At 37.6% G+C, this 14,395-nt stretch overlaps 1 protein-coding gene across 2 annotated transcripts in view; it reads left to right on the top strand.

The window, feature by feature from the left end:
* Positions 1-14,395, top strand: part of LOC128624479 (ephrin type-B receptor 1-B) — a 404,526-nt gene that overhangs the window by 320,451 nt on the left and 69,680 nt on the right. The window contains exons 7-8 of one of the 2 annotated variants that reach the window (XM_053652162.1): positions 578-740; positions 14,094-14,199. In XM_053652162.1, the coding sequence (XP_053508137.1) occupies positions 578-740; positions 14,094-14,199 (269 nt within the window). Of the gene's footprint in view, positions 1-577; positions 741-14,090; positions 14,200-14,395 lie in introns of both variants that reach the window. The other variant, XM_053652161.1, reaches the window with a different exon arrangement.

The raw sequence follows: 14,395 nt of genomic DNA, 5'->3' as shown, positions 1-14,395 counted from the left end.
TATGGTAATATTGAATTGAGGCATGACACAGGTAGAAACAATTTTGGTGACATCAATCATGCTTCAGATTTTTGGATAAACTGTATATATAACCTGTCTTCTCTTAGACTGTAGTAATAAAATAATAAATAAACATATATTTATTTAACTGTCTCAGTCATATATCCCTGAAAATCTTGTTTCCCAATGTATATGTCAATGAATGAACTGTATATGTTCGTACAGGTTCCTTTATAACCACTATACCACACTTAAAACCAAACTACCACTCTTAAAACTCATGAAATCACATTATATTTTAAAACTATAAAAAATATATATATATATATATATATATATATATATATATATATATATATATATATATATATATATATATTCCTTTCTTCAGAAACAAAAACCTCATCAGATTAAATTCTACATGTTTATTCTTCTCTCTATTCAGAAGGATATTCTCTATTCAGAAGGAATTTGGGCATAAAAATCCCAGGGTGTTTTTTTTTTTTCTTCTAATGCACAAAATAAAACTTGCTATTGAATAAATCCAAGCTTATCTCTCTCTTTCTTCTACTTCCAGGATCTAATGGAGGTTAACTCAACAGTACTGAGGACTCAGACTAACACAGTTCGTGTGGATGGTCTCAGGCCCGGCACAGTCTATGTGGTGCAGGTTCGAGCCAGAACAGTGGCTGGATTCGGCAAATACAGCAACAAGATGTGCTTCCAAACTCTCACAGATGGTGAGGATTGCCATGACAGTGTGTGTGTGTGTGTGTGTATGTGTGTGTTTAGGTGTGTTTAGGTGTGGTTTAGCGTGTGAGAGTGATGCATGTTTATGAAGGATCTATAGCCTCATTTCAGAGGCTCGGAGTGTACTACTGGGAGCTGAAGTTTTCCAGAGAAATAAATTTCGATGTCAGAATGAAGTGGGTTTATGGTGTATGTGGGTGTTTCAACATAATCGTGCCATCTGTTTGTCATATTGAGCCTATAGAGCAATTGTTTTCAGTCCAAAATGGCTCAGTTAATTGTTGTTTCATCAAAGTGGTTGAAAAACAAGCTTTCCAAAAATGCTCACCCGTGACTACACTCAATTGTGATTAATTATCAAATATAGAGGATATTGGTGTGTGTGTGTGTATGTGTTTGTGTGTGTGTTGGCTGACCATATGATGAATCAGTTATTGTGTTTGCATGGTGAGGTGTGTGTACCTGTTCACTTTTCTCCCTCTTCCATCCATCTTTCTCATTTTCGCTGTCTTGTGTTCAGAAGAAGAATACTATGTGTTCAGGGTGTTAATCTGATCAGTCTAAGGAGGTGACATACTCCAGCACTGAAGAACCCCAAGTTGGTAAAACTCTCCTCTGAGAAGTACCGGTCACATAACCATGGCCTCATACAAATTCCTCCCTCTTCACAATGAATAAACTCCAACCATTTTTTCCTCAACCAAGCAGTAGTTAGAAAAGATAAGAGTGTGCAGAAAGATGCACAATCAAATATTATACACACTGACAAACCATGTTGATAACTACCAAAACTACATGCACACTGTTATCGAGAACCCAAATCCTTATTTACACCATCGGTTCTTCTCCATAGGAAGAGTATGTAAAAGGTTCTTGCTAAACTCTTCACACATTCACACATAGATCTCTCTCTCTCTCTCTCTCTCTCTCTCTCTCTCTCTCTCTCTCTCTTTCTCTTTTCACTGTTCTACATTTAGCTTTGGCTGGGGTATGGTGTATCTCAAGCAATATTGGCAGTTGTGTAAGTCAGTCAAGCACTTCATGACAATGTCAGTCTGACTTCCTGTTTCAGAAGGAAATACATCAATATACGGAATTAAATCACGGAATTAAATCTGTTTCATATGTAAAGGCTGATCTCAGTGATTCCAATCGGGAGGGAACTAGGTCAATGAGTAGGAGGATTTTAATGTTATATGATTCAAAAACAAACCTGTGGAGACATGCACATGATGAATAAACTTTGACATTAATGAGCCCCGGTTGCAATTTTGCATTCCTACCAAGAGATACATTAGGAACCAGGGAAGTCCATGAATATTGGATAGTTGGGAGATTACATAATGAGCAGGGTGATATGCTTACAGTTTACTGCACTTGTATCTACAGTATCTCACAAAAGTGAGTACACCCCTCACATTTTTGTAAATATTTAATTATATCTTTTCATGTGACAACACTGAAGAAATGACACTTTGCTACAATGTAAAGTAGTGAGTGTAAAGCTTGTATAACAGTGTAAATTTGCTGTCCCCTCAAAATACCTCAACACACAGCCATTAATGTCTAAACCGCAGGCAACAAAAGTGAGTACACCCCTAAGTGAAAATGTCCAAATTGCCCCCAAAGTGTCAATATTTTATGTGGCCACCATTATAATCCAGCACTGCCTTAACCCTCTTGGGCATGGAGTTCAGCAGAGCTTCACAGGTTGCCATTGGAGTCCTCTTCCACTCCTCCATGATGACATCATGGAGCTGGTGGATGTTAGAGACCTTGTGCTCCTCCACCTTCCATCTGAGGATGCCCCACAGATGCTCAATAGGGTTTAGGTCTGGAGACATACTTGGCCAGTCCATCACCTTCACCCTCAGCTTCTTTAGCAAGGCAAAAGTCATTATCATGCTGGAATACTGCCCTGCGGCCAGTCTCCAAAGGGAGAGGATCAGGCTCTGCGTCAGTATGTCACAGTACATGTTGGCATTCATGGTTCCCTCAATAAACTGTAGCTCCCCAGTGCCGGCAGCACTCATGCAGCCCCAGACAATGACATTCCAACCACCATGCTTGACTGTAGGCAAGACACACTTGTCTTTGTACTCCTCACCTGGTTACCGCCACACACACTTGACACCATCTGAACCAAATAAGTTTATCTTGGTCTCATCAGACCACAGGACATGGTTCCAGTAATCCATGTCCTTAGTCTGCTTGTCTTCAGGCTTTCTTGTGCATCATCTTTAGAAGAGGCCTCCTTCTGGGACAACAGCCATGCAGACCAATTTGATGCAGTGTGTGGCATATGGTCTGAGCACTGACAGGCTGACCCCCCACCCCTTCAACCTCTGCAGCAATGCTGGCAGCACTCATACGTCTATTTCCCAAAGACAACCTCTGGATATGACGCTGAGCATGTGCACTCAACTTCTTTGGTCGACCATGGCGAGGCCTATTCTGAGTGGAACCTGTCCTGTTAAACTGCTGTATGGTCTTGGCCACCGTGCTGCAGCTCAGTGTCAGGGTCTTAGCAATCTTCTTATAGCCTAGGCCATGTTTATGTAGAGCAACAATCCTTTTTTTCAGATCCTCAGAGAGTTCTTTGCCTTGAGGTGCCATGTTGAACTTCCAGTGACCAGTACGAGGGATTGTGAGAGCGATGACACCAAATTTAACACACCTGCTCCCCATTCACACCTGAGACCTTGTAACGCTAACAAGTCACATGACACCGGGGAGGGAAAATGGCTAATTGGGCCCAATTTAGACATTTTCACTTAGGGGTGTACTTACTTCTGTTGTCAGCGGTTTAGACATTAATGGCTGTGTGTTGAGTTATTTTGAGGGGACAGCAAATTTACACTGTTACACAAGCTGTACACTCACTACTTTACATTGTAGCAAAGTGTCATTTCTTCAGTGTTGTCACATGAAAAGATATAATCAAATATTTACAAAAATGTGAGGGGTGTACTCACTTTTGTGAGATACTGTAGATGAAAGGTGGTGGTGCAATGTCGATTTGTTACTGTGCAGCGTACAAAGGCTTGTATGATATCTGTGTTTTTAGAGGTTGGGTTTCAGTCCAAGTGAAAAATAGTGCTATAATCTATGATGTTCCCAGCCACTCCAGTGTCAATAAGTGGAGAAACAACAGGTCTGGTGCGAGAATGATTCAACAGTCAAAATAAATGGATTAATAGATACAACACTAAATAAAGTAAAGTCAATAAATTACCACAGTCGCCACCTGGTGTGTGTATATTCTTTCCTAGGCCACAACAGAAAGGCAGCACTGAGTTGGGTTAATTGAATGGTTTCTGGAGTCATCAACTTTAATTCTCTTTTTTACACACACATACTATCTCTAGGGTGGGTTTGATTAATGAAGGTGTAGACTAGCATGTCCTGCCAATTCACAGACACAGGATGCAGAGAGGCGGAGCACTGCTGAGCACTGCAGGCCTGATGCATCCTATGGTCAGCAATTCTAAAGAAGCCAAGTGCACAACAGACACTGGAAGGAAAAGGTGCTTATCAACATGGTACAGCATGTGTTAAATATAACTATGTCTGTACTGGTACACTGACAGCACTGGTAAGCACATGCACAACCAATGGAGCTTGTCTTCTACCACCCATCACTCAATACTAGAATAAAGCACTTCTGTACAGCTACTGTACCAAACAAAGATACACACACTGTCTCCTGAGTAAATGTGAAGATGCATTGGTGTGTTGTTTTCCTGTTGTGTAGATGAGGCTTACTTCTATAGATTCACATTTGATTCAAAAGGTCATGGAAGACTGACAGGCACTGTAGATGTAAGTGTGTGTGTGTGTGTGTGTGTGTGTTTGTGTGTTTGTATGTGTGTGAGCCTCTGCCTATACTTGTCACCTTAAGGTTTGAAAGCAAAAAATTGATGCACGCTTGTATCCATGAGACGCATCTCCCATCCATGCTCCCACATACACACTACAGAACTGCTAGATAGACTAGTAGAAGTGCTAGATAAACTACAGTGGAAAACAGAATGTAGAGAATCATCTCTGGGGCAGCTGGCAAAAATGGGCTAGCAGCCAGCCCCAATACTTTCAAATATATAAGGTTTTATCTATGGCACCCACATACAATTATTTGCTGATAACAAATGTCTTTAACTGATTTGTTTTGAATTTTGGTGGAACCAAGTGCAACAACCAATGGTTTAATAAAAATACACAGATTGGTATGAAGAAGCGACACTAGGGCTGATTTCTTTCAAAGTTTGAAGTCTGTCCTAAACTGTATGAATCAAAGTAGTTTAAAAATAACAATACATAAAATTTCAGTTGCACCACAGACACCTTTGGTGTGTCATAACTAAATAGTTTACACTGTCTCGTTCACCCATTCACACACACACTCACACACCAATGGTAGCAGAATTGCCATGCAAGGCGCTAACTTGCCATTGGGAGGAACTTGGGGTTCAGTGTCTTGCCCAAGGACACTTCGGCATGTGGAGTCACGTGGGCCGGGAATCGAAACGCCAACCCTATGGTTAGTGGACAACCCGCTCTACCACCTGAGCCACAGCCACCCTAATTCTAATACTGTGTAAATGTAACAAACCAGACTCAGACATAGAGTAAGGTTTATTTACAAAGAACATAGCAAAAAACAGTCCAGGGTCAATACTAAAATATCAGCATAAAATCAGTACGGCTCAGAACTTACAAGTATGTAGGCAAAATGGAAGGCTTCAGTATTTCAGTAGATCAATACTTTGTTTCAAAGAGTGATCAACAGACAATCAGTAATCAGTCCCTCCAGTTATTTTGTGATGACAGAAATTAATGCAAAATCAAAGAAACTCTGCAATATGCAAAATTAGCAAGATTTTCCATAGATGTGGGCCAAGACGTGTCATGTGACATCACAACACACCGTGTGATGTCATCAAATCATGCATTCAGCTAAAGCCCTCTTCGATTCACGTGTGTCGAACATGAGTACAGCTAAAAGGTCTCATTTATCAACAAACATCACTATGAAAGACAAATTCATGCAATCGCAATTTTGCCAAGTCAAGAAGTTTTCTGCAAAAAAGCACATAAAACTATGCAAATTGCATCGCAAATTTTTAAAAAAGCTGCAGCAAAATCAATCATTTATGGCCACAACAATCACTAAAAAACTCCTGTACGGAGAAATCCTGTATGGAATTATGAGGTATGGACAGTTATGAGGTATGATCAGATTTCATATATATGAAAAAATAGATTGACATAATAATAATAAATTGAGATAATAATTTACATGTATCTTTTAAATAATTCCATTAACTCAGTTGTACTATTGTTAGACTAATGTAACAAGATTGTGTACTAATAACATTATTTTGTTCAAATTTAGAAAAGTAAATTAAGCTGAACCGATGACTCAGTGTGTCAGGCTAGCATGCTTCAAAGATAATTATCTTATTTTCAGTTTAAAACATTGTACGACTACAATTAGAACATTTGTGTCAGAATTGGGGAAATAAAATGCTAGTTACTCAGTTAACATTTTTGACTCCTTGAACACCAGGTGGACGGCTATGATGGGAACGATTTTCTTCTTAAAATATTTTTAACTGGCCCAACTTAAATTAAGTAAAATATCATTGAAGATAAATTTAATGAAATAAGTGGATCATGCTGATGTTAGTTATAGATACCATTATACTTACTATGTGTGTGTGCGCGTGTGTCTGAGTGTGTGATTGTGTGTGTGTGTGTGAAAGAGAGAGAGAGAGTGTGTGTGTGAGTGTGTGTGTAAGAGAGAGCGAGAGAGAGAGTGTGTGTGTGTGTGAGAGACAGAGAGAGAGAAAGAGTGAGTGTGTGTGAGAGCGAGAGAATGTATGTGTGTGTGTGTGTGTTTGAGAGAGAGAGAGAGAGAGTGTGTGAGAGAGAGAGAGAGAGAGAGAGAGAGTGTTTGTGTGTGTGCACGTGTGAGTGTGAGAGAGCATTCTCACTGTAGTAATTAGTGGAAGGGTGTATTGAGATCTGGCTGATGGTTCTATCCTCTGGCACCCTGCCACAGCACGACATTCGTTAAGACAATTAGCACCAGGCACAGGGGGAAAAGGTCAGTCACTCTGTGTTCTTGCAGACACACACACACACACACACACACACACACATTTCCTTCCTTGCATCACATCTCATTCTTTCCCCAGCTAACCCCCTCCTCCCTCCCCCTCTCTCTCTCTCTCTCTCTCTCTCTGTCTGTCAGGCAGGTGCGTGCAATGATGAGGAAATAATTTCATTAAATGAGGTGTGTACGTGTGTGTAAGTGCTGAATAAAGATAGAGCAAAATAAAGCTTGCAAACAGCCATTATTTCTCATATGATTTCTTCTGGGTGAAGTCCTCAAGTCGAGACCAAAACTGATTTCATTTGCTGTTTAATTGGAACACAAGAAAGGTTCTATCTTCTGAGCAATGCATGGCCCGTAGGTTTGTTTTTTTTTTGTTTTTTTACTTTCCAAGAGGCAGAGCAAAAGGGAAACAACATGGCCAGGGGGTGTAAATATAAAAGCATTAAAGGCATCGGCAGAACATCATATAAAAGTCAACCGTATCAGAAAATGTCCGTTTACTGAAATAAAATTACCAAAATATCCAGTAATTAATAAAGGAAGAATGATTTGGTCAGGCCAGTTGGAAATGATTTTAAATGGAAAATGTTGATTTTCTGTAGCTTTATATGTATGTGAGTTGAAGTAATGGCTAGATTGGGACACTTACTTTTACAATTACTTTTAATTTACACTAAAAGCAGACACATAAACAGGAATAATGTACTCAACTACACTTCACAGTGTTGGCTAATGATTATAGTCTATTTTTTTGTGCACACTGTCAACAATTTTAAATTGACGAGAACCAACAATAAAAGCCTAATTACTCATATTTTCAATAGCTAATATTTCCTGAATGCCCAAGAGCAGTGGATGATCTCAGCTGCATATTGTAAACTTGTACCTAAGAACTGCTGCTGTAGTCATGATATGCTCATACTGTACATCCTTTTAACATACTTTATACTGTTTGACTTTATTGTATACAGCTCTGTAAGTTTAATGAATTTAAATCTTATTATCTAATGTCATAGATTCACATTTGAGTCTGGTTCATCTCAAGGTTTTTTCCTTATGTCATCTCTTGACATAAGGAAGAATCTAGGAGAGTTCTTACTTGACACTGTTGCCTCTGGTTTGCTCATTGGGAATCTAAATATAAATCCACATCCAGATTTCTGTAAAGCTACAAGTACAATTCAATTCAAATTGAATCATGTAGCAGTCAGTTAAATATAACAGCACAACACAAATTTAAATGGTGAAATGTCAGCCTGCAAATGAGGCAAGCAGGTTATTTGACTGTGTATAAGAAGCTGTTATAAGCTTTATATAGCTTTTATATGGAGTGGTTAAGTATTGCCATCTGTTCTCCTGCTGCATGTGTTTGGAAGTCTCAACTCAGAAATTAAACATTTTGGGCGGAAGAAACTACTGTATATTTAGAATGAAATATTTTGTATACATATTTATTCTGTAAATAATGAAGTGTAAATATTGATTTAATTGTCAGTATGCTGACAAATTTCAGTAGTGTGACATAACAGTATTATCGCCCCTGCACATTTTTATGCTCCAACAAAACTAGTCACGTTTATCGCCAATTATATGATCCTACCAGTCGTGTTCACCATTATGTTTTTTGCATAGGAGCTTTGCACAAAACATCGAAGTACACTTATACAAATTATTACTCAAAAATGCCCCAAAAGAGCAGTCTTTGTCTTTCAAATAAAATGAGGGAAGATCCAACCGACCTATGAATCTCATATGATGTGCACAGGTTTTGTTTTTTTTAAATCTCCACTGCTAACAGATACTTCCTGGAAGCCCCGCCCCTTTCCTCCAATCTCACACAGGCTCCCTCATCTGTCAAATTAAATGGAGAACATTTTAAGCCTGTTAATGTCAAACAAAATCTATTAATGTATGTTTGACCTAGTTACCATTAGATAAAGTATATATTTAACATCAGTTTACTGTATTTATTAGGGATGTTAGCGAAAAACTGGAGAATGGTCTGAAACAACTATGAAACAACTTGAAATAGGAAAAACAAACTTTTGACTGCAGCTCTCCTGCTTCCCCCTGCTCAAGAGAGCAGCACCAACAGTCAAAATGTCAGCCACATGAACATTAGACAACCACTTTCTAAACAGATTACATTGAAATGTGATGTTATGTTACTGATTACTGCATGTCACTGAAGAATCACCTAAAAATCCACCATCCAGCTGTTTTTGCGATTTCTACAGTTCCTGACTGCACAGCTGGTGATATATTATGCCTCCTATACTTTCCTTAAAGCTGAAATAGTGCAAATGCTTGTTTACCTGTCTTTTTAGGCTAATGGTTATTGATGATTAAATCATTTATTGTGATATTTTAAAATGGAAAATCACAATCAGGAAAATAAATAAATCAGTATCTCACAAGACTAACTGTCATACATTGCATTGTCTAACATTAAGGGAGCAAATGCCATAAAATTACCTACTGCAAAGCTTACAGTATATTAACTCAACTGAGTAATTACTATACAACTGCATTTATAATTATTTCTACCTCACTGTGACATTTCAAACCATTGTGTTGGAATGTTTTTTTCACTGCATCTTAGTGAACATATCTTAAATATACTTAAATGTATTTAGTATGAGATTACAGTAAACCTAATAAACCTATTTCTAAAAAAAAATACTACTATTACTGAAATGAGTAAAATCAGATAAAATCTGACTGAAATATATGTTTGATTTATAATACACTCCAAATTGGGTTAATTTTAGCCCAACGGCTGGGTAAATATAGGACTCATTTTGGGCTAAACTAACCCATCAAGTTGGGTTGTTAATTTTAACCCAAAGGATGGTTTCATTTTTACAAAAATGCTGGGTTAATTTTATTTCATAAAAGGGTTCATATTTTCAGGGTTATTTTTTATCCTTTGTCAATGTCAAATATATCACATTATAAACAAATATGTCAACATGGTATCTCCTTTATTTATACACAAGAAAGTTTTCAGAAATGTATTGCTAGAGCTGCTGAAGTGGTGTTTATATGTAGACTTCGAAGTATATTACTCAAATAAGTCATATATTTAAGACGAAAACATCAGATTTTGCTCTAAGGAGACGTTTAAAACATTTTAAAAAACTGAGAAACCAACTTAGGATCCAAGTGGGCATTACAAACAAGTAAGCGAAAAGCTAACAAAGATAGCAGTGCATTTAATGTCATGTAAAGTGGACTGTTATTGCACATATTTGCTTTTTCTTGTGTTCAGTAATGGTTTTATGGATAAATATTTTGATATGAACCATCACTCAATCATGTGTTAATTTTTAATACACTTGCATATCTAGTTAAGGAGTTGCTTTTAACACAATCAGTGTATTAGTACATTTAACATGTGTGTTATTTTTAACAAATCTTTGTGTGGAAATATTTAACACATCATGTGTCAAACCCACTTAACACACTTCTGTTTTGTGTTGCTTTCAACACAATCACTGTGTTAGAACATTTAACACATGCTGTGTGTTAGTACATTTCCACACAAAAATGTGTTAAAAATAACACAAAAATAACACAGATGTGTTGTTTATACTTTTTTCCTACAATTATCCTAAAATGCAATTTGTTTTTATGCTAAAATTCTACTAAAATGCTCACAAAATAAACAATTGCCTGAAATTCAGGTGACATTAATTAAAATAATTAAAACATTTGATAGATGTAAGAATTATTGTGGATGCATCTTCTTACAAATCTCCCTACCGGTTGGGAAGACATGAGTCCCACTCCCTTCCATTTGAAAAGCTGTAAAAGAGCAAAAAAGAGTGTTGGTTAGTTGTTAGCTACAAAATATGGACAAATGCTTTTGGGCTTCAACTGAGAAATTGCGTTACAGAATCCCAAATTGTGTAATTTTGGAAATGTGACCTCCACTCTCCTAATGAACAAAATGGCGCTGTAGACTCACCATGAAAATCTAGCTGACTTGTGAATATTTATTTTCCAGCCTTTAGCACCTCACTGGCAATTTTTTTGCACAACCTAATTAAGTTAACCAACATTACAGAGATAGTGGAAAGTATTACGACCTAAATCCCATGCTCTCTTTTTGTCACTTTAACCTTGTGAAGAACTTTACTTAGTCAACATTACTGAGCTAGCTAAGTTCCGTTAGCTACTGACTGTCTGCATCTATTAACCAGCATTAACATTCACCGAATACATGAAGAAACATTGCCCTAACCCATCCTCCTAGTGCTAATTACTACAGCTTGCCTTGTCCAAAACACTCGCTAAATATAAGTAACATTAACCAACTCTCTGTGTTACATCAAGGTAAATAGCTGTAATGCTAGGTTATGGTTAACTCTCAAAAGGGGAATGGGAATGTCTAACATTACTGCAAGCTGTATGTTAAAGTAACGTTATCAATTCAAGTGAGGGTCTATGTTATCATCACTCATTCCTACTGTGATTGGTGACTGCATCCAGCTAGCTAACCCGAACTCAGCGCCTCAGATAAAATGCAGACCCAGAGAATTATAGAATAACCTCAGTCCATATTTCACAGCCAAAATAAACACATGACACTAGTAGTGTAACGCCAACACAGAGGAAACAAGACATGATAATCACTTTTGAAGCCATTGCAATAGGTAAAGTTAATTATCACTTGTGACTGTTTTACAATGAATACGTTTTCGAGAGCTTCCTGCCTAAATATCACAATCTCAGCCAGGCTTTTTCAGCAGCATTAAAGCTGAATAGTGATGAATGCTAACTTACCTGTGGTCATTTGGTTTCCGCTCCTCAGGACTCCGACACTGCTGTCACAATCAAAAGGTCAAAGCAACGAACATTCACTTTAGAGTTGGATGATGACATCAGCAGCGCAGTCAGCAACGTGATTAGACAATAATTCAACACATGTATTGGTCACTCGTGTGAATTTTTTTTCCTTTTTTTAACACATTTATTAGATAATTTAACGTGTTAAAGTGCATAGGATATTAACATATCCTTTCTGAGTGTGTTTCTCCAAATAAATCTAACAGTCTGTCCGTATGAAAACTGCTACCTCCACCTGAGGCGAACTCAAATAGTCCGTGCTGAGTTGATGTAACCCAAGGAACTGGACTGCTGTGTCAGTGTGCGGGAGGGGTGCCTTGATTCAACTATCAATGAAAATGACCCAGGCACTAACTCAGCAGTTGGGTTATACAAAACTACCCAAAAACTATCCAAGACTGAGAAAAGAACCCAATTAAATGACCCAAAAGGCTCAACCCAGTATTTGGGTAGAAAAAAAATAACACTTTTATTTATATAATAATTTTTAGAGTGTAATTTCATAATAAGAAACATTGGATGAACATCAGAGCATTAGAAACATTAGATTTGGCCATATCTAAGACTTTGTACGGCTTATTTATTTATTTATTTATTTATTTATTTATTTTTGCAGCATTCCTCAAAGCTTATGAGATTACAAAAAGAAACAATACAATTTCTTTCATCCAGGGACACACCAAGCCCAATATCTCTTTTAAAGCGCTTTTAAACCTCAGAATCTGACATAAGGAATCTCAGTTTTGCAGTGTTAAAAAAAAAGAATAATTTTACTCTGCACTTTGTTACAGCAAGGATTAGTAAAGTGACAAAGAACTGCACACACACACACATACATACACACACAGTGCTATACTCGCTTGGTTGCTTCTGGAAAGCAGTTGGCTGAATTGAACGTGTGTATGTGTGTTCCAGTAAATGTGTGCTCGCACACAAAGCCCCTCTGCCAGTCATGTATAAGCCGTCTCTTCTGCCCTCTGTGATCCCCCCCGCCCCCCCTTTCAGTCTCTTAACACTGTACATCTCTGTAACTTCTCTTCCCTCTTTGTGCACTCTCTCTCATCTTTCTGCACAGTTACCCATTTCTTCACGTACACACTCCATCATCTTTTTTGTATCAGCTTCTTTTTTTCTTCTTGCTCTTCTCCTCCTTTGCACTTCCCTCCTACTGGTCTGAAACTTTCTTATATGTGTCTACTCTTCTGATAAATTCTTTAGCATCTGCTTCTTTTTTAAATCTTTGAACTCTTGCCAAGTTCAACACGAGCTTATTATCCTAGAGTCAAAACAGTTATGCACATGTAACAAAGAGGGGAAGAATGTACTTAGAGCATCACTGCTCTTTAGATTGATTCACTGCTCGGATTCTTTCCTCCTTAAATTATTCTTCCACACTCGCATCATATTAATGCTCCCATCTTTCCGTGAAGTTCACCTCACATTCTGACATTTATGTCTAAAATGTATGCTTAATACACTTGTATTAAACTATTCAGGGGAATACGTCCACCTTGAACAACTTGTATATTACTCTTGTATATTACTCTTTGGCATCCAAGATTTATTTTGAACTGAAATTCTGAGTTGATTTTTTTTGTTTTTTCCCCCGATTTAAATGTCTTCCATTGATATGTTGGGCTATCTTCACTTTGATTAATCCTACATTACCCATAATACCATTTGACTACCTGCTGATAGTGATGTCTGTAAGATTCATCTCTGGCTTCAATACCTAAAGAGAGCGATGCAGCAGGGCTTTAATCCTTTAGTTTCTCCTCATCTGTACCCTCTGCTAAAACAGATATGTTTCCAAAGCTTCAACTTTCACGCAAATACCAGCATCAACACCATTTTGCTTGTCATATTGTAGATCACTAACTAGCCAAGCAAAGTCTCTGCTGTACCTGTGGTATAGTTGCTTATGATTGCTTATCATTGAGATTATTGAATTTTAATTATTTACTTTTTTCTGTTAACACCATATGAGTGTCCCCCTTTGTGACATATAAACACTAACTTCTCACACGAATGACACAAATAGTACTAACCAACAAATTATCACCAGCAACATTAAGCACATTACAATTATTTTAATATAAACATTTTAAATATATTTTAAGATGAAGTCTTCATTTGTGGGATGGGCATTTTTATTGTCTTTATTTATTTTGACTTTGAGTTTCAACACAACTAGCCTCAACTAATGTATGCCAAAATAGAGTACTATTTTGAAGAGTACTTCCTTCAAATTAATCCATTTTTATGGGTTATATTTTTAGACTTCTAAAATCTCTCTGTTTGTCTGTCTCTCTGTCTGTCTGTCTCTGTCTGTCTGTCTGTCTGTCTCTCTCTCTCTCTCTCTCTCCAGAAGACTATAAGTCAGAGTTGAGGGAGCAGTTGCCGCTCATTGCTGGTTCAGCGGCTGCTGGGGTGGTCTTCATCGTGTCTCTGGTGGCCATTTCTATAGTTTGCAGCAGGTAAGATCAACTCCATCAACATCACCTAAGCTACGTCTAATAAGAAATGCTATTAAGAAACAAATGCTAATGTATGAAACCAGTGCTATGTCATAATAATCTAGTAGTCACTTATGTAGCCGATTAGTCAGTTAAATTAGTATACTACATTAAAGTAGCAGTATTTCAGTCTTAGAGGCCTCTGCTGCCTGTGAAG

The sequence above is a fragment of the Ictalurus furcatus genome, chromosome 20 (assembly GCF_023375685.1).
Source record: "Ictalurus furcatus strain D&B chromosome 20, Billie_1.0, whole genome shotgun sequence".
Classification (NCBI taxonomy): Eukaryota; Metazoa; Chordata; class Actinopteri; order Siluriformes; family Ictaluridae; genus Ictalurus; species Ictalurus furcatus.
The sequence above is the reverse complement of the archived record's forward strand: the minus strand, read 5'-3'. Positions and strand labels throughout refer to the sequence as shown.